The following is a 20,911-nucleotide window of genomic DNA, read 5'->3' on the forward strand; positions in this document are numbered from 1 at the left end:
AGAGCAAACTCGGAAAATAGACATACAGAAGATCCCACCCAACTAAGAGGAGCTAATGAGCATTTTATTGCAGCTTTTGTAATTCATAGCCTGACACTGACCAAAGCATGCCGTCACAATAAAGGGCGACGACAACGGAGAGAAACATTGAATGAATTCAATAGTACACTATGTTTCCTTGAGGACATCTAAAAACAACTTACATTTCACTTTCTTATAGTAATCGTCGTCTTGTGCTCAAGTTAAATTATTTAGATTTTATGGAAACGTTAGTTAAGGATGTCACGATTCGACTTTAGAGCAAAAGGTATGAATATAGTTGGTACTCACGCTCCAGTAAATCCGTCCCACAGTTTAACATGCTTGTCAAAGGAGGCGGACGCGATGAGGCGGGTATCTGGCGAAAACTTGACCTCATTGACGGGCTTCTGGTGACCCGTCATGCGGGCGACCGGCTTCTTCTCCCGCTCCGGGCGCCACAGGTACAGGGTGCAGTCGTCTGAGCCGGAGACGAGACGCTCCTGGCCTGCTTGCATCTTCCCACCTATGGTCAAGGTTCTTTCATAACGAGCCTTGGCTTTCTTGGACTGTTCTTGTGCTGTTTATGAGAAGAGAATAGGGGAAAATTGTGGTCTTTTACTTTTATCCCGTTAACGATGTAGTTTCTGTAGTGATATATTTCAATCGCCTAAACTTTCCCAGGATTGTAAATAAATCAATACATACTATCGCAGCGTGGCCATGTGTTAATCGTTATCGCGCTAGGCACATTTAAAAAAGGCCAACTGTTATAGCTACCGGATTGACACTGCATTGAAACTGCTTTAGTTCACACGTTGTCGTTAGACGAGATAGGGCCATCTGGTTCGACCGCCGTGGCAAATACGCATAATAACCAACCTAATTAGAAATTCACCAGAGTACAGACGCTACAGCCATGCCACCCAGAACACGATTGGTCTAAAGAAAACAACCTATAGTAAACCAGGCAATCCCAAATCCTGGAATATTGTTTGCTCCTTGTGATTCTCCAACTCCCGAGAGAAACGCATATAAACTATGATAGTGATAAAAATCACTCTCTCCCATTTCATCTACTTTGAGCTCAATGCTTTATAGGGAACCTGAAAGTTCTGTACCAGCGAGAAAAATGTGCGAATGAGGGTAGGTGATAGACATACATTGTATTAAAAAATAAATTAATCCCAATTAAACTTGTGTGTATGAGTGATAATTAATATTGTGTTTTCACCTGGCCGTAGGAAGACACAACGAAAAATAACAGTAATTGATAACTCGTGTTATTATAAAATATTCATTCACTATCTTTATATATATATATATATATATATATATATATAATATATATATATATATATATATATATATATATATATATATTTATAATATTGTATATATTATTGTACATATAATAATTATGCGTTCCAACGGCATGAATAACATTACACGAATTACATTTACTAATGTGCTATCGCAATCACATGATAGTTCTATTTAGTATTTATATGCATTGATTATTATGTTCTCATTGATACATATCTTTCCCCATCCCACTACTGGATAAGTCCCGTTAATTAAATTACTGATTAACACATGTAAATAGTGGTGATGTCAAGGGTATTAATTGAAATCCCTCACGACCCCACTATTCATAGGAATATTAAAATATTGCAACCTCGTCAAAGATTTGCTCCGATATTTTCACAGATCGGGGTACTGACTGAACCTGCATCCTGTGACTGAGCAAACAGAACGGCCAAACATGCATCAGGTCACCGACTAACCATCTAGAACTTGGCTACAGAGTGAAATCTGGCACGCGGTTGGCTGATACTACTGAACCAGAACGGCTCCTGTCCCACCGTCTTAGCACCTATTCTCTTTTCTATCTACACTTATGACTGTGTTAGTACGTCTGAGAATGTCTCCCTCATTAAATATGCAGACGACACAGCCATCGTCGCCAGTATAAGATCTAATTCAGACTTAGTCAACTATAAACAGGACATTGAAAATGTATCTGTATGGTGTGACAACCATTTTCTTAAACTAAACGTCACCAAAACAATAGAAATGATTTATGATTTTAGGAAAAAGGAACAAATTGTTAGTAATAATGCAGTAAATATCAAAGACTAAAATGTAGAGATTGTGCAGAAATACAAATACCTGGGTGTCGTGTTTGATGAAAAGTTAATTTGGGGCAAACATACAAGGAAAGTCATAAGTAATTGTAATAAGAGAATGCACCATCTGCGACAATTAAATAGCTTTAACATAGAAAAGAAATTACTGTCAATATTTTTCGAATCAACAGTTTTAAGTATGATAAGTTTATGCCCCCCTGCATGGGGCGGTAACCTTAGAAAATGTGATGTTGTTAAAATTAATAGAGTCCTCAAATCTGGAAAGACTCAAAAAGATATGAATTTGAAACCATGTCAAAAACCCTTTGTAATAAGAAATTGAATAAGAGATGAAAATCATACTCTGTACCCTCAAATCAAACGGAGCAATAGACATTATTGGCTGCTGCACTTAAAAGCAAACAAATAACGCTATAACAAATCTTTCTTACCCGCTGCAATTAGGAAATACCAAATGTAATTTATTTAGTTATGTAGTTTTCATGCTTTCCATTTATTACTAATACCATTATTTCTGACATCTTTAATTAATGAGGGAGAAAATAAATATAAGAGCGAGTGTGAGAATGAATGATCTGTTTTCTACGGCACTAAATCCCAACTAGCTTTGATGCATTGTTATTGTTTTTGTTGTATAATCATCTATCGTGCTAAAAATCTTATCTTTTAGCTTGAGCCATGTAAAACACAATGTAATTTCCTGTTTTTGGATTAATAAAGTTCATCTTATCTTATCTAATCTTATATAACGGAAAAACCTTAGCGCCGCCCAGACACCTCCAAAGTTAAGCCCACTCAGTAAAAAAAATGAATAGTTTGTGATACGGGATGAAAATTAAATACCTATAGCATAAAGTTAATGAATTAAAACCAGCACTATTATGCATTGGCTAATTATGTGTTAACTTGTTTTTGTATAAGGCAATTCTGTTGATTTATATCAAAATACTCGCACTTTTCTTTAACGGGGATTAATACTTACCTTCTGAACCTACCTATCCCTATATAACGTGCCAATAATCTACCACTACTCTTGTACCTATTTCTTTAAACCTAAAATATTTTATAATTATTTGTCAAGTGTCAGGAGTTTTTACCCGACTATAACAGGGAAAAATAAAAGTGACACCAGACACTAGTCTATGGGGAAACTATCTGACTCCTATCTGTCTACTCCTACTTGCCACCCTCCTACATAGACGTGACAGTTTCCGGGAGGCCAAGAAATAGGCAAAGACCACAAGAGGAATGAAAATGTTTTGTTTGTTTTTGTTTCAGTGTTTTAAGGCACTTGCAACACATTAAGGTCATATCAGCGCCAGTAAAAAGGAAGAAAATAGGATAGTAAAAAGTTCTAAAATTACAATTAAAGCAACCAAGAAAAGTTAAGACAAAGGGGAATTTGTTCAAATAAGAAACAGGTGTAGATTCCAAGAGCACACTATCAAAGTACTTAACTTGAGATCACTAACGGTCTCATCCAGACACAAGCACAGCTCCCCACTAAGAGGAATACACTCAAATATTTTACAAATCTTATATAATATAAAGAAAACATAATACAATGCATAACAGAGAGATGATTTACAAGGAAAATAATATCATCTCTCAAAACTAACTATACATTTGACTGTTTCCCTCTCGGCTAGAGTATCCGGCCAGGGGCAGGACAAAACCAAGTAATCTCATTCCAAGACAAAGACAGAGTGAGAGAGTGAGTTGGAAGACAGATATAAGGGGATAGAAGACACAGTAAGTGCCTCCCTGCCCACTACGGGAGGCCAGGAACATCACCCAGAGGAATGAAATTGGTGGCTGGAGAAGGAAAGGAAAGCTGACCTTATAATGACATACACTCATTATACTGTAGTTTGAAATCATTCAATCCATTCGATGGGCTGTGATATTCATTGACAGACCAGAAAATCTTGAATATTTTGTTAAAATCAGTTATGTCTTGTGGACAGAGCAAACTTTCTCAAAATGTGACATTGGTCTGCATGATATAAGTGCAGTGAGTGACGGATATTGTCCCTCATGCTAGACCTAGTTCAATTTCCCTAATGAATAAGCTGACGAACCGCGGACCCTCTACTGTAGCATATGATCGTCTATATCTATATTTACTGTTGTCAACTGAATAACGGTTTATACCTAAAATAAATATGGGAAATGTGCTTATTTCGTTGATATGATTTCATCGTTTCCGATGCACTTTATTTATTCCGCCAGGTAGCTGTTTGGAAACAAATTCCGACTTACACAGTTAAAGTTGCCTGTTAGTATTCCATACTGTATTTTAATATTCACGGTATCCTTTTTTAACCTCCAATACTCTTTCACACCAGAGTCAAAAATGATGCTATTCTATGTGTTATGACATATATTTAAATGAAGTTGATATAATCCCTGGCTGATTGGTACAGGCATGCTCGGTACATTCACAATGTTCAAGCTTCATTATCTGGTGTTTATAACAATTCCCTATTCCTGGTAGCCCATTTCAAACATTTTTTTTAATAAGAAAAAAAGCAAACAAATACAAATCGATACCATTAGTCACCATTTTAAAAAAAATGGTGATTTGGTTTGCATGCCTTCTCACTTGACAAAAATGACAGTAGCGACACAAGTGTAAAGGACGGGGGATTTACATGATATTTATGTAAATAAGTAGCTCAGTCTTGCCCAGTTTAGCTTACAAAATCGTTTTTGTCACATTGATCTACCAGCAATAAGGTCAACTGCAAACCTCTTTTGTTCAATGCAATTGACAGACAGCCCGGGTTTGTTTGTTTTTTAATATTTCGACCAGAAAACTATCATTTCATTTTATTGAGTTCAGAGAACTTTCCAAAAGTCTAGATTTTAATGCTCTTAGGGGTTTGAGGTCATCTTGATATATCATTATAATATGACCTCACCTCGCGCGTTTTGGCCAAGACGAGGTCATTTAAATCGATTGATATTTGAAAGACAAGTTTTTTTGGCCAGATTTTAAAATATGTTTTCTTAGCTATAAGTTGTCCACGAATGAGGATTGGACGTATAGTGTATAGAATATTGAACCCGGTTTACTACATAATGCACAATAAATCTAACGTATAAAAACGTCAATGTGTCGTATTTTGGCAAAACGAGTTTTTAGAATTTTGGGCAGTAAACGTTTGCTTTATTTATCCGTCGATGAAACTATGGAAATGATTCCAAACTTGTGAAATATTCTTAAAACCCGAGGCACGAAATAAGTATCGGGTTTAAGATTATTTTGGGGATTCATTGGAACTCGTTTGGTCGATTGATATATGAATTATTTTTTTTTTCTGTCCAAAATGTTTAAAAAGATGTTTTCTTCCCAGTAGCGCCGCTTTAACACGCCTGTCAGGTTGCTTACAGTAAAAGAACACAATATATCCAGACTGCTTAAAACGATACCTGGCTTATACTTATACAGCATTGATCAGGATATAAATTTAATTCAATTCTAATTTTAAGTTCAATCTTTTGGTAAACGCTCGATCTTTTGCTTAATGGCTCTGATTTCACAGACGAATGGTGAAAACGGGAATGCATTGAAATGTGGGTAAGGGTGAAAAACATCTCAATGGACTATGCATTAAGTATTCATTCATCATGCATTTTCCATGCTCAAACGCGCTCTACATTGCTTCCATATATCCTCTCCCCTACGTCCCAGGAGGTCATGAGGAACCAAATTTCAATTTCAAACAGTACGATTCGCCTGTTAGGCCCCAAGATGTACAAGCACAGTTACACAATGTTACTGTTAAGGTCAGAAACTCACTACCTCACATGGATCAAGTAAGGTACTCTGAGTGTAAAGGCTGTGCCCACCGACCCAAGTTTGGGTCAGCATTTCGAGATAATTCACATCGATCCATTCACTCAATGATGACGATCGATGTCGCTTGACAATGTTTCAGAATTGGACACCGGACCACACAGCTCGGAAATTGAAAATCTCTGTCCCCCCCCCCCCCCTCCCCTCCCCTTCCCGACCGCAAAAATCCCATTTCCTCGTTCTTCACCTCTTGCCAAACACATATTAACTATAACGTTGTCCCAACCCATCCTCTCCACGCCCTCCCATGGTCTGAACAAGGTCACAATTCAAATCAGCACGGCTAGGTTTCGAAAATGCGGGGACCGCATCTTAGGCTAATAGCTATGTGCAAAAGATACTGTGTAAATTTTCGATTAAGAAAACCCGTATGTGTTATTTTTTTTATTATTGAGGATTACTTTGGGGACTCGCACTAATCAACATCATGGTGAACATTCATCCATTTGGAATTTTGGGATATTCTACTTAGTTGTTAAAACCAGTTAATGTTTTATGCGTGCATGAATGGATTACATTCAAAACGACAAGTTAACTGTCGAACTCTGGAAAGACCCGTATTAAAAAAAATTGGCCAGAAAACTAGTCCTTCAAATAACGATCGATTTAATCGACCCTCATCTTGGCAAAAACTCTCAAACCTGGGACCTCATCGAAATTTAAAGGACGAGTTTTCTGGTCAAATTTATAAACACGTGCCTTTCCTGGGTACTGCAGTTAACTGGTTAAGTTTTTGTATTGTGAAAATTGACTTTATAATGGCTATAGTATCTTGAAGTTAAGTGACAAATACGAAGAATTCCCATTTCTGATTATTTCCACTTGAAATCCACTGTCTGGCACCTGGTTTATCCCGACGTGATACTGGATGAAGGCGTCGGGTCTCTCTCTCTCTCTCTCTCTCTCTCTCTCTCTCTATCTATCTATCTATCTATCTATCTATCTATCTATCTTCGTCCCCTAGCGCGCGCACACATACACACAATATTAAATTTTAACAAGAATACAACATCCGCGCTATGAAATAGAAACATAACGGAACGACAGGGAAATAATAAAAATGGCAGTGGTGTTCATAAAAAGATGGAATTTATAAAACAGCAACAGGACTTGTATGTGTCTGAACTGAGGTGAGTCCTGAGTATGATTAAATATTTCTCCACTTATTAAGTAAATTACACACTCGATTTTATAGGAACCAAACGAAATATTCAGGAAAAATCTAGAAAAGATGTAATTTTGTTTGCTCTCTCTCTCTCTCTCTCTCTCTCTCTCTCTCTCTCTCTCTCTCTCTCTCTCTATATATATATATATATATATATATATATATATATATATATCTCGTTTTTTCTCTTCTGTAAAGTTTTTTAAAAAGAGCGAATCGGCCTTCGAATCCTGAGACCTATGATCTTGGAATCCAAGATGTTATTAAATTGAGCTTTTATATAGCGCAATATCCACTAAATGTGCTCAAAGTGCTTTACAGAATGGACGTATCAAATATTTATCTGTCGTCTCTATCTGTTTTTTTTTTTAATTATGTATGTTTTACTTGTCTTTTTAGTCAGCTGAAGGAGTTTTAGCCCGAAACGTTCCGTGTTTGGTAATTTGTTATTTTGTGAAGCTGTTAATTCATTTTTTTGTTTTTTTGTTTATTACTTTTTACATTCCACAGCTTCTAACAGCTAAGATTAGTATCACTCTGGCTTGTGTTACTGAAAGTAGTTTATCCGAAGATGTGTAACAAAGCACTTTCCGCCTTATCGATTAGGCCCAGCTAGGTGGGAAAGGAATTTTAAAAGTCTGACGTATTTCTGCTTCGGGCCATTCATGTATCATTCCGACATTTTACACATTGAAGTACGGGCCATGGCAAAATGGTTTTTTTTGGGTCTTTTTGGAAGGGGGGCGGGGGATCGTTTGGTTTTTGCTCAAATATAAAATAACTTACGCCAAAATGTGTCAGATCTTCAATACCGTTTAATTTCTAAACGGTTCAGACCACACTTTCATGCCCCGGTCCGCGATTTAATAAATATCTAATTAAATTATGTTTAAAATTGTGTTGAAGGGGTGGGAGAGGGGGAAGATATATATATATATATATATATATATATATTATACACACACACACACACACTCACATATAATAATATATATATATATATATATATATATATATAATATATATATAGAGAGAGAGAGAGAGAGAGAGAGAGAGAGAGAGAGAGAGAGAGAGGTTGAAAAATTCGCAATGTCTAATGTCAATGCGTGTCCTAAAATAAAAAAAAAAGAAACAAACAAAGATTAGCGCAACTGGAGGCATTATTGTTGATAACAGACATAGATGAAAAGTAACGATATCAATTTAACACGATTCGTAATATGTTTTTAAAAAAAGATAAGATGAAAACATAAAATAAAATGGATATCAAAGCAATGGCGTCACGTGTGTGTACAGTTTTACCAGAACCATCGAATCAAACAAGTGTCATTGTAAATGCAACTGACAGTGGTGTCCACATTAGACAAAACGCACTTTTAATTATTGGAAGATGTAGAGAGCATAGATACCTATTGAATAATTTACTTCCTCATTGCTCGGATTTCTAACAGTGAAAGGCATATATTTGAGAACATGTAGGTATGGCTTTCTAATCATCATCATCTTTAGGCGTTATTCTTATCAGCCTCAACCATTATTTATAACACGAGCACTAGCAGGTATTCCCGTTCTACGGGGAGAGCGAAGCTACCTGATTTGCGAAACACATTACACGCATTGACTATAAAAAAAAAGTGAACTGAGACCGAAACGTTGTCAAAATGTCGATCTGCATCTAAATCTAAAAATTCTAGCTTTTATCTTAATCATTAGGTCATTCATGCTAGGATTGATTATTAATCTAGAAAAGTACCTGGAATCTATGAGTTTGGGACCTTCGCTTCGTAAAAACAATGTCTTTGGCTTCCTATGCTTTCTGATTTCTTTAGTTATTTGTGCGTACAATTGTGGTGCATCTAATTGAAGAGATTTTAAAATGGTCGGAGGTGGACCAAATCGTCGTTTTTATGGCGTTACTAATTATTCGTCATTATTAAAAATGATTTATTGTTTTTATTCAAATTGTGAAGAAACCAAACTTTATTTTTTAATCATATAGCTACCGCTCCTAGCGTTAGGTCCTTCCCAATCACAAATCCAAATTTGACTGTTCTTGTTTAGTATTTTCTTAAATTTTAGAGCTACTGTGTTTGGAACTTAGCTCCATTATAATAAGATGCTGTTGTCATCTTCATTGCTATTCGCAGGATCAGCATAGTTCATTTATCATAGTTAATTTGGTTTGCATAATCATCTAACAATATCTTTTCAATCAATTGCTGTTGTCGCCTTTGCAGTATTCAGAGACATTGTATTGTTGACATTATCTTCACATAAACGAAGGCTTGAACAGCAGGGTATACAAACCATACACAACAATGTCCATAATTGGAAACAACAGACCCGGCTATCAATCAAAGTCATGACATACTATTATTTTTTTCACACACGAAACGGACCAGATGAGGACACCCAAGCATACTTGTCCACAAAGCTCAATGGCTACTTTTTAAGAAGTAAATGACAGTACTGAGTTGAAATAACGGAGACAAAAGTTGAGTCATTATTTGGAAGGAGGAGGAGGAGGAGAAGAAGAAGAAGAAGAAGAAGAAGAAGAAGAAGAAGAAGAAGAAGAAGAAGAAGAAGAAGAAGAAGAAGAAGAAGAAGAAGAAGAAGAAGAAAATGAAGAGGAGGAGGAGGAAGAGGAGAAGGAGGAGGAGGAGGAATATGGGGAGAAGAAATATGGGATGACGACAATGGAGATATCTGGAGGGAGAGAATAACTCAACAAACAGCTCTTAACTACCCTCCCCCTTCCCAAATTAACAATAAATGAATATGATTTCAGTTTCGAAATGAGTTTGTTTTCTTCTCGACATTCGATGACTTAAATGTTACTATAAATAGGTTTAGGCAACAACGATATAAAGAGCAGATTTGAAACATCGCTGAAAGAATTTTCTTTTCACGAGGAACACATAACTACGCAACGTTTTATTTATTTATTTATTTATTTTTTGGGGCGGGGGGGGGAAGCGTACTTTTACTTTTAATAATAATAATAATAATAATAATAATAATAATAATAATAATAATAATAATATATAATAATAATAATAATAATAATAATAATAATAATAATAAGAAGAAGAAGAAGAAGAAGAAGAAGAAGAAGAAGAAGAAGAAAATGAGGAGGAGGAAGAGGAGGAATATGGGGAGAAGAAATATGGGATGACGATAATGGAGATATCTGGAGGGAGAGAATAACTCAACAAACAGCTCTTAACTACCCCCCCCCCCTCCCCCTTCACAAATTAACAATAAATGGATACGGTTAACCGCTTGACGACGGCAGTTTCAGTTTCGAAATGAGTTTGTTTTCTTCTCGATATTCGATGACATAAAATGTTACTATAAATAGGTTTAGGCAACAATATAAAGAGCAGATTTGAAACTTCGGTGGGAGAATTTTCTTTTCTCGAGGGAACACGTAACTACACTACGCAACGTTTTAAAAAAAAAGTGTACTTTCCTTTTAATAACGTGTTTGCGAGCAATCGCTTTCTCGAGGAGTAATCCTATAATAGATTGTGCAAGGTGATTTATTCTATAATATTATCAGTAAAGAAAACCCCTGATCAAATTGTTACTCTAATATCACGATAGATTATCATCATATTGCATATATTCTCTAATTGAAGTTCCTACACCGGTTTGTGTACACGGACTTATTGACAGCATCAATCATAATGCCTCCTATCACTGAAGTATTTGGTAAGTTAAATTAGTATTTTGCCCTTAGTATTATTATCTCATCCTATATTTAAGCAAATCTGTTGTTGCTGTGTTGTAGACTGTGGAAACTTTTAAGTCATATCGGTGAATTATTTTTTTGCTGGTGTCGATGTCTTACGATTCAATGGCATTTCAAACACTTTCAGTAACATATTAAGTTAATTGTATTTTGGTTACGGTTGGTTACGAGAGTATTCAATGATGATTGCTACTGCTGTGGAGTCTAAATTTTTCTCGATAATTTGCGGCTTTCATTGATGTGAAATAAATTACTGTCAAGCGCATTGAGTTTGGTGTAAGTTTGGAAACGCGTTCTAAAATTGTGAAGGTTGATTCATTTATTCATTTGTATATTAATCATTTTAAATTTCTTGAAAAGGAAGAGAGTGACAACCTGTTCTCTAATTAATCTGGTTTAAAAATTGGTAAAGTTGTTTACAAAATAAATTTGATCTCTCCGACGATTCTGCTCACCCGTGATCTAGCTACTTCAACCACACACAAAAATGACTCAAACTGAATGCTAAAAAAATGGGATGTATCTTTTTGAAGGAAACAAATTTCAGAATGCTTTCATTACGATCAGCAATATATGTAGATACCCTTATCCAATTCTAATCAATATTATATAAGCGTACAATTTGCACTACTAATTGGTAAAATTTAAAGTAAGATTATTATTTGTTGCTTCTCTGATTCATTTATTGTGTGTCTTGGTGATGTCGTAGTGGCAGTTGACTTGACACTGCACTAAAAATTACAACTAAATTAAAGTGAACAGTCAGCTGTATTCAAAAGTAGGTACACTTCATAGGATAATTAAACTTATTACCTTGAGCATAACTAACAATAACTCACTTTCCACTTTCTTTTGGTGATCGTCACCTTGTAGTGTGACGTAATTTTCAAGAAAATAATATAAGGCTACACATTAACGAAGGGTACGGCTGGACTCAGAACACGACTTAAATTAGGTCTGAGAGTTCGAGCTGCATCTTTAGATGGTACTTAGGCAAGGTATTCCGCACAATTATCCATTCCAATCGGAAATGGACGTTTAATTCAGAGGTCATCGTGGTGTAAAAAAGAATTTTCTATGTCCAAAAAGTGTACAACTGACCCACAGAATGTAAGTATGTTTCGTCCTCTGTATTACAAGTTCGCTGAACAATCATTATTAGAGTGTAAAATGGTAAAACAAATAGTCTACTAAAAGAGTCATGTGTTTACCCTGTACAGTGCCCAACTATAACCTCTTTTTTATGTTTTGTATTGCTGTTTGTTTTTTTTTCCAAATAACAGCCACAGTTCCGTGACAATGGATGTCATGTAATCATACGTGGGGCAGTTGAACAAAAGGGGGGGGGGGGGCAGCGTGGCTCAGCGGTACGGTCTTTGCTTCGTACCCGAAAGGTACCCGGTTCGATTACCTTCTGCGCTGTGTGGCCTTGAGCAAGTCAACTCGCCCCAGCTCAATTTGCAGCGCTGCACTGCGGCTGACGCCTGGGTATTCCAGTGTATTCCCTTGGAAATATACCCTAGAGGCAAATTTCCCCTTATGATGATGAACGAGAATGTTTTTTTATTTTATTTGATTTATATTTATTTATTTTTTTTACTACAGAAGCTTGGCATTCATCGTAGACAAGATGACTCGTTATTATGTATCTCTCGTTTCCATTGGAAAATTTTCATTGGGTATGTCTGAGTCTGCTGAGCAGTAGCCTTGCTCGCTTTTGCGACTCGAACAACTAAAAAGTATTAGAGGCTTTTCACAAGCAAGCTTGGCAATCCCGAAACGCAGTCATCAGACAGCTTGCACATTATGGTATACTTTAAACCAAAAAATGACCGTCCCTTCCCCCTGCTTCTACCACTAAGCTACCCCCCCCCCCCCCCCTCTCTCTCTCTCCTCTAACATTTTCTTTCCTCTGAAACATACACAAACATCTGACATGGCGGTTTTTTTGAAAAAAAAAAATCCCACATTTTGCAAGCAAAATCCAAAATTTTGCAAGCTAAAAACAGCAAAATTTGAGGGGAAAGAATGTGCAAACATTTGCGATTAATTTTTCTAAAAAAAAACATAATTCGTTCATGAAAGGGAAATGTATTTGTTTGTTTTTAAGTGTTTCATAGCGCTTGCAACAAGGGTTGCCAGTTTGGCATTTTAAATGCCAGATTCCAAAAATCTGGCATTTTTGAAAACCGTTTGGCATTAGAAAAATCATTTGGCATTTGGCATTTTCTTTTCTTGTATATTATACTTCAAATGACACCTTTTCTTAATTATTTCTAAACGCGTAAAAACAAACATCTTCACATTTCTTTTTCATTCTTAAAATCCAACCGTGGTGTAGTGGTTTAGCACTCCACTTAGTAGTCAGTAGGAAAATAATTACCCCAACAGGAAATTTAGTATAATTCAAAAAAAAAAAAAAATAAAAAAAAAAATAAAAGAAAAAGAAAAGAAAACACGCAAGCCACCAGGATATGATAGTAAATTGTCTATCAAAAGTGAGTAGTTTTCTTAGTGGGGGTGGGAGTCAACAGACTTTGGCATCTTTTTGAGTGTTTTGGCATTTTTTGAGTCTTCCCCTGGCATTTTGTTGAAAAATAATCTGGCAACCCTGCTTGCAACAAATGTAAGGTCATATCAGCGTCAGTAAAAAAAGAAGAAAATGAGATTGTAAAAAAGAAGAAACTACTCTTGATTAATTCTCTTTCACGTTCTACACGAGTTATCAAATCAAAAGAAAACAAAATTCGTCTTTAATTTTCGCCTTTTTGTACCATTGTTTTGTTTATTCTTTGCAAAATCTCGAAAATTTGCAACAAATTTTTTTTAAAATTGCAGATTTTGCGGCCGCAATGCCAATCAGTGGTATTTTGCTAGTTTTTGCAGCAACAAGAGATGCACACACACACACACACACACACCAAAAAAAACCTGCCATGCCCCAAAAACATACACACGCTTTTACTTGTAATTTTTCCCTACCTCCGCTCTATCGTTTTCTTTTCGTTAAAGCATGGCAAACCATTTTCATACATGTTTTGTTTCATTTGGATTAATTAGATATGTAAATCGTAAGCATTTCTTTAGCGTAATATCCACTAAACGTGCTCAAAGCGCTTTACAAGGGGTCCCTAACCAATAGCAACATGACACATGACGCATGTGAGGCGTTATTCCAATTTCTCTGGACACAGACCACGCCAGGGACTCATTTTACACCTGATTACGTGAGGGAATACACACACACACACACACACACACACACACACATATATATATATATATATATTATATATATATATATATATATATATATATATATATATATATATATAAACACAAAGGTTCCTTCACTTATTCTACCCGATGATAATTAAAAATATATTCGATGTGGGAAAACAAACCCATTATCAATTATGAGTTAAAAACAAAACAAGTAAAAACAAGAACAGTCACTAGTGTCTTCAGAGTCTAAAGAACAAAATCAAAATCGGGGAGAAAAGAACCAATATTAATATTTACCATGTTGAACACTTTCTCATGTACATGTATTTATAACTATACAGTATTCGAAAATCTATACACATAAGGACATTTTCATTTCATACAGTACACGCCGCAAGTTTGGCCAATGTTTGGTAAGTACAGACAGTTCAATAAATTTCATCTTATTTTAGTTTTGATGTAGGTTGTAAAGAAGGTTTTGAGAATGAGAATCCACAGGAAAGATTCGATTTGAAAAAAAGCGCTACTGTTTATGTTTTATTTCAGGTCTTACCGACATGAAGCCAGATGCAAACCCAAGGAAGATCACTGCATGCTTTATCTTCTTCTTTATACTTGACGTGCTCGATGTCTTCTGCGACTGGCTCTTCTTCTACGATGTATACATTGTAGAAAAGGGCCTTGTATTTGGGCCCCATGAACCGGCCCTCGTGTGGGCCATCCTCGCCTTCGCCATTGTGGGGACGGTAGACTTCCCGTTGCAGCTGTATGTGACAGTAAGCGAAACACTTTGTCGAGATCCAAGTAAGTAAGATTTTTTTTCTTCATATCTTTCCATTGTTATCGTCATTCATAGCTATCATCGTCATCATAACCCCCCCCCCCTCTCTCTTCTTATTATATATATATATATATATATATATATATATATTAAATACACACATATATATATATACACACACGCACACACACACACACACACACACACACATATATATATATATCTATATAATAATATATATATATATATATATATATATATATATATATATATATATATATCTGCGTGTATGTATTTATCTGTGTATGTGTTTCTATTTATCACTCCATCTGTTCAACTTCATCTCAACCCTCCTCTGATTCATAACTTCACTTTAGACCTATGTTGTAAATGAGCTTTGTCCACCATTCCAAAAGATGAGTATCGGGTCTGGTCACTTTGTGCCCCGGACTGCGGAGAGTGTTTTACTTTTGATGTTTATTCTCTGTCAAGGAATGTTTTATATTTTAGAGACAATGTCCTTATAGACAAACAATTACGATTCGGACGAGGGTAGAGAACAGAAACACTTGAATGCTTGAAGTGTGCGACACAACTTTATTAACTCAAGACATTACGAACACACACGCCGGCATAACCGACAGACGAACTGACAGTCAAACATTAGTATAATAGTAAAAAGCGTCATAATAGACGGCCCAGACATTCAAGGGGACAGCCCAACTGAAACATAAAAGCAGTGCGGCTGGTGTCTTTCTAGAGTGGGCGGGCATTACTATTCCCCCCTCACCCCACCCACCCCCCAAACCATGATAGGTACTCTCTATGATGCCGATAGAAAGAGAACAGACGCACACAAATAAACAACTCTTCTCTTTTTCTAAACAATACATTTTCAGTTGGACAAATCTAGAAACACGATTTTGTAAAGTTTGAAATAAAAAGTAATAAAGCCATCTCTATAGAAATGTAGAGCCCAACACAAGTCACTAGATCTGGTGAAAGTTCATTAGCGACGGTAACCACTGGGGAGACTAGGCAGGCCCGCATAGCATTATATTTACTTGTGTAATTTGCTCTCCCTCCCGCAACATTTTTATAATTGATATAAAGATCTTTCGAATGGACGTGATCAGGAAATCAAGTTGAAAATTTATGGAGCAGTCCGGGGCACAAAGTGACCTTTCCGATGAGTATCTGGTTACTCAACAATTGATAACCCAACTTAACATTGTCGTCGTAACTATATTAACAGCCACCATATTTTCGTCTCACTCAACCAGGTACCAATAAAGAAAGACGTCTAGGCATCTTTAACCTCATCATCCTGATCATAGAAGATCTTCCTCAGGCTGTTCTCCTCTTGATAGTCTCACTCTGCAGGGAAGACCCCAGCAGTATTTGGGGACTCATCAAAGCGTCTTTCATCTTGGTGACCGGACTTATTAAGTTTGTGCCCAATATAATAGCTTGCTTTAGAAAATGCAGCTTACTGAAAACACTGGTGCTAATCGGAGCTTTCTTGGAGCTGGCCATGGCTGTTGCAGTGTTCATTGTCACACAGGTGGAGATAAAAGAGAAAGGAGGGTTACATTTCAATGAACCTACAACTGTCTTGGATGAAAGGTTTAACGAGGACTCTTACTTGGCAGGTGTCAGCGTCTACCTACACGATCCCAGCTTTCTTACAAACAATGCATCGATGACTAGTGTAGAAAGCTCAGAACTAAAATGGGTCCGATTGGGTTCTCTTCGTCAGATTCGCAAAAACGGTTACGAGAGCGTACGTCTAGAGTACGAAAAGAGCGCTCGTTATCATGACGTCACCAAATTACGCGTCTGGGAAAAAGATGCATCCGATGAATGGTTTCCTAAAGGCTGCTACACAATAAGCACGGACACTGGCAGAGTGGAAACACTTGCTCCTACATCTTTGTCGTGTTCCTTTTCAACATCCGAGAGTTCCAACCTATTCTTGAGTTTCCAATACATCAAACCTGATTTTATATTCAAAAAACATATAATGGGCAACATCATTTTCAATGCAAAATACCAGAGACCAGGAAGAAAACCCAAACAAATTAGAAGCCTCAATCAGTCTGCTTTCTCCAGTAAAGTTTACATTCCTGACAACAATTACAAAGAACTAGAGTTTGACGGAGCACGAATCAAATTTCCAATCCTACTTCACTTCTTCAGATATCAACCCGTAGATGTCAATATTACTATGGGTAGTGATGAAAATATAAACGTACTGACTATCCAGGAAGAGGACAAGAATACAAGTCGTCTATTCAGTAATAAGAAAAAGGAAATGGTAGATGTAAAGGAAATTTGGAAGACGGGATGGTTATCGTGTCCCACAACGGGAAATCTGGGACCGGAGTTTGATGCAGACCTGAGAGTTGATACTTGAACAAGTGTTGTTAAAAAGGCATACCTATAACATGGTAAGAAAACAATATGTTAACTTTTCATTGGGAGAAAGAAATAGCCTCGACCAGTGGTTTCTCGACATTCGGGACATTGTTGTTTATTTTCATTCTTAGGAATTGAGCATCATTTTTTTCTTCCCATGTTTCACAGGTTTTTAATTCTTAAAAATCTTCACAAGGGCAAAACTCTTACTTCAACCATTTTGCCAATTTTTCCAAAACAAACCAAAAAAAATAAAAACAACCACAACAACAAAAGAAACAAACAAACCAACCCGATTTGTTGTGGACCTTGTTCTATTTGAAAGTATTTGGTACTGATATGAACTAAAAGTGTTGCAAGTTATGTAAAACTCAAGAATTGGACAACTGCATTCGACATTTCTTTGGATGCAAAGAATAGTACAATTTGATTTTTAAAAATACAATTTAGGTATATATCAATTTGAGAAAAAGTGATTATTTTACTGATTTTCATTACTTTGTGGTGAAACAAGAGTAACAACTGCTCATCATAACCCAACCATAAGAAGAAACATTTCCTACATTCTACGCCTTTGCTTTATTGAACGAATTTCAACAAAACAATGTCAAAGAAATAAAATTTAAAAAAAAAGAAAGAAAGACAGTCAAGAAGAAATAAAAAATATAAAATTAAATATCCACTTTCTCCTTCACAGAGAGTTTGAAGTTCACTTCCAAATATACTGGTTTTTGGAATCATACTAATTGTTTCTCAAGGTGAAATTATTGGATTAAAAGCTGGTAAAAATGATCAGATTTAACACCAACCAAGTTTTTCTGAAAAAAAAAAGTTGTTTTTTTTCTATTCAAAATCACATGGAAAATTATCATGTCTTTTGTAGTAGATTTGTAAAAGTGCTCTTCAGATGTAACAATTACGATAAACATTTCACGCACACAAACACGCACTTATCATTTGCCGAAGATACATCCAACACAAACATACACACAACATTGAATGACAGGAGACAACACAGTAGGACATGTCATATGATAAACAACAATACTAACGAAAGAGTGAAAATGGAAAGGCTTCGTATGGGAACAAAACAGACAATGGACGTTTCGGGTACAAACCCTTGTCAGCACAACAATACACAAATTAACGTGGAAAACAAATAAAATATAATGAAAAATAACTTGTATCGTCTGTAAGTTATTTTTCATTATATTTTATTTGTTTTCCACGTTTATTTGTGTATTGTTGTGCTGACGAAGGGTTTGTACCCGAAACGTCCATTGTTTGTTTTGTTCCCATACGAAGCCTTTCCATTTTCACTCTTTCGTTAGTATTTTACGATCACCGGCTTCAGGCAGCCCTTACCGTTTTCTACGATAAACAACAATGAACGGTAACAAGCGGTACTGCAGTTGTCGTGTAGTTGTTCAATAAAGAAAACAAATTCAAAACTTTTTTACTTCAAATTTACAAGTTGATGACAATTCTTACTTTGAAATTCACTGTTATAAAAACAAAGCCAATGAATATAATAATCTATATTGCTTTCATTTATACCCAATCTTAAACGCAAATACTTCATAACTTAAGGGCAAGGGTTTGGGTTTGAGAGAGAACAAATGCATTCCACTGACGTGTCACTTTGGTTGATGCCGTAAATGTTGACAATAAATAAATAAAAATATAAATGATTTTGGAGTAACTTTTAAATCATTAAAAATGTCAACGCTTTGTCACTTGTGGCAAGTTTATATCCTGAAAGTGCGCCGTTGGCCTAAGTCAGTCTCATGATCGCCTGATGTCCTGGCAAATCAGATCTGACAATGAGCTGTAATCCAGCAAAGAGCCAGCTCTGATTAAGGTATTTCTAAAATGTAAAAAATTTACAAAGAAGGGGATTATTTTTTCATTAATTCTTTTTAAGCATTAAGTGTACAGGTTGGAGGTGGAAAACCGAGTACTTGAACATTTACTGAAATTTTTGCCTAATTTATTGTTTGTCTAAACAATGTGTCTATATACTTTTGTGTGAGTGTGAATGGACTTCAATCTCCATAAAATACACTCTTGCTGCCTTTCACCTCAAAACAAGTAAACTAAAATACATCTGAGGATAATAATTTATGAAAAGCATTCATGATATATTGTTACCTTGTTTTTCTGATAAAGCATAGTCCTACATCCTGTTCCGTACCCTTTATATAGGAATTAAACTTCACGACACATATCGTTGGATACATCAAAAAGAAATATGTGACAAAAATATTATGAAACTGGTTTCCATGAGTGACGGAAACATTCTACTCGGCAACTTTAAAAATGGGCATTGAAATTTTGCCTGTTTTTAATCTTTAATCACATTCAATTTCCTAATTCATCACATATATATAGTATTTCAGTGCACTCTAATTGCAGCATATCTTCTTCGTTGTTCACTAAGGGATAAGAGTCCCTATGCGGTTTTGTAGTATAACAATCTCCTTTGAATCGGAAGGTTCAGGGTTCAAGTCCTGCTCTTAGCAGCACATAGTTGAGTCCTTGGAAAAGGTTCTTTACTCCAATTCTCTTGCTGTACTCAGTGTAAAATGCATACCTGGCCGTTAATAGTGTTGTCTCTGTCCGAAAAAAAAATGGCATGTCTCGTCTTACATGTTAAGTGTTGCTGATGGGTAGAGACTCTTGTAAAGTGCTTTGAGAACGTTTAGTGGATACTGCTCTATATAATTGCTCAAGTTTTTGTTGGTGTTTTTTCCAAAATAAAATTTCTATTTTTAATAAAGGATGGGAGTCCTGTTGATTGAATCAAAGGCGAGATGGGACAGTGGATAAGGCATTACACTTCTCTTTATGGACCACCTTGCGCTGTGTGGTCTTGAGCAAGTCACCTCGGCCTAGCTCAATTTGCGGTGCTGCACTGCGGCTGACACCTGGGTTATTCCAGTGTTCCCTTAAGCCTTAAGACAAAATTCCCCTTTGGGATGAATAAAGGGAATTTTATATTTTTTAAATTCTACTGTTATTAATACTTTGTATAATTCAAAGTTTGTAGAAGCATTTTTTAAATATTGTTATTACTATTACTCACTTTAATACACTTTACGTGGTTAAAAGCTAGTAAATGTCATCTCTGACCATGCTATTCTTATGATAACGACTTATTTTAATGTTCTTTCATAATTCATATTCTAGCACACTGTTACTACTTATAATGTATGATTCAAAGTTTTTTACATGTGACTTCTCATCATCCGATTGCTATTTTCTTTACTGATCATTACTGTTCTTTATGTAATTAGAGCCATTGCATATGCTTTCTTATTAATCTATCCTCAAAGTTCACTAAACTCATGGCAAGTACTTATGCAGGGGTCTCACCTCAAACATTTTAAAACCACAAAAAAATTTCACAATATATGGCCAAAAACTAAAGTACAAAACATATACATGGCATGCATTTCATTCGCAAAATTTGAGAAATGAGAAACTGTTCACAAGTAATAGATTCCCAATACAACATTCACCCCTCTTTAATACACTA

At 35.9% G+C, this 20,911-nt stretch overlaps 2 protein-coding genes across 8 annotated transcripts in view; one reads left to right on the plus strand and one right to left on the minus strand.

Annotated features, from left to right (window-relative positions):
- LOC144968869 (notchless protein homolog 1-like) overlaps window positions 1-20,911 on the minus strand; it is a 69,534-nt gene that overhangs the window by 24,151 nt on the left and 24,472 nt on the right. Inside the window, exon 10 of the mRNA XM_078907663.1 lies at window positions 331-598. Within this exon, the coding sequence (XP_078763789.1) occupies window positions 331-598 (268 nt within the window). The remainder of the gene's footprint in view (window positions 1-330; window positions 599-20,911) is intronic.
- On the plus strand, window positions 6,285-17,631 carry LOC144968870 (uncharacterized). 7 transcript variants are annotated; one of them, XM_078907664.1, is made up of 4 exons: window positions 8,521-8,670; window positions 12,555-12,628; window positions 14,721-14,978; window positions 16,239-17,631. In XM_078907664.1, the coding sequence occupies exons 2-4, from the start codon at window positions 12,580-12,582 to the stop codon at window positions 17,369-17,371; spliced, it is 1,440 nt and encodes a 479-aa protein (XP_078763790.1). In that variant the 5' UTR covers window positions 8,521-8,670; window positions 12,555-12,579; the 3' UTR covers window positions 17,372-17,631. The 7 variants fall into 7 exon arrangements, with proteins under 7 accessions (XP_078763794.1, XP_078763790.1, XP_078763796.1 ...); XM_078907665.1 differs by having other exon boundaries at window positions 8,550-8,674; XM_078907666.1 differs by lacking the exon at window positions 8,521-8,670 and adding an exon at window positions 10,597-10,909.

This window comes from Berghia stephanieae, chromosome 3 (assembly GCF_034508935.2).
Source record: "Berghia stephanieae isolate SIO BIC M18660-M18661 chromosome 3, UCSD_Bste_1.3, whole genome shotgun sequence".
NCBI lineage: Eukaryota > Metazoa > Mollusca > Gastropoda > Nudibranchia > Aeolidiidae > Berghia > Berghia stephanieae.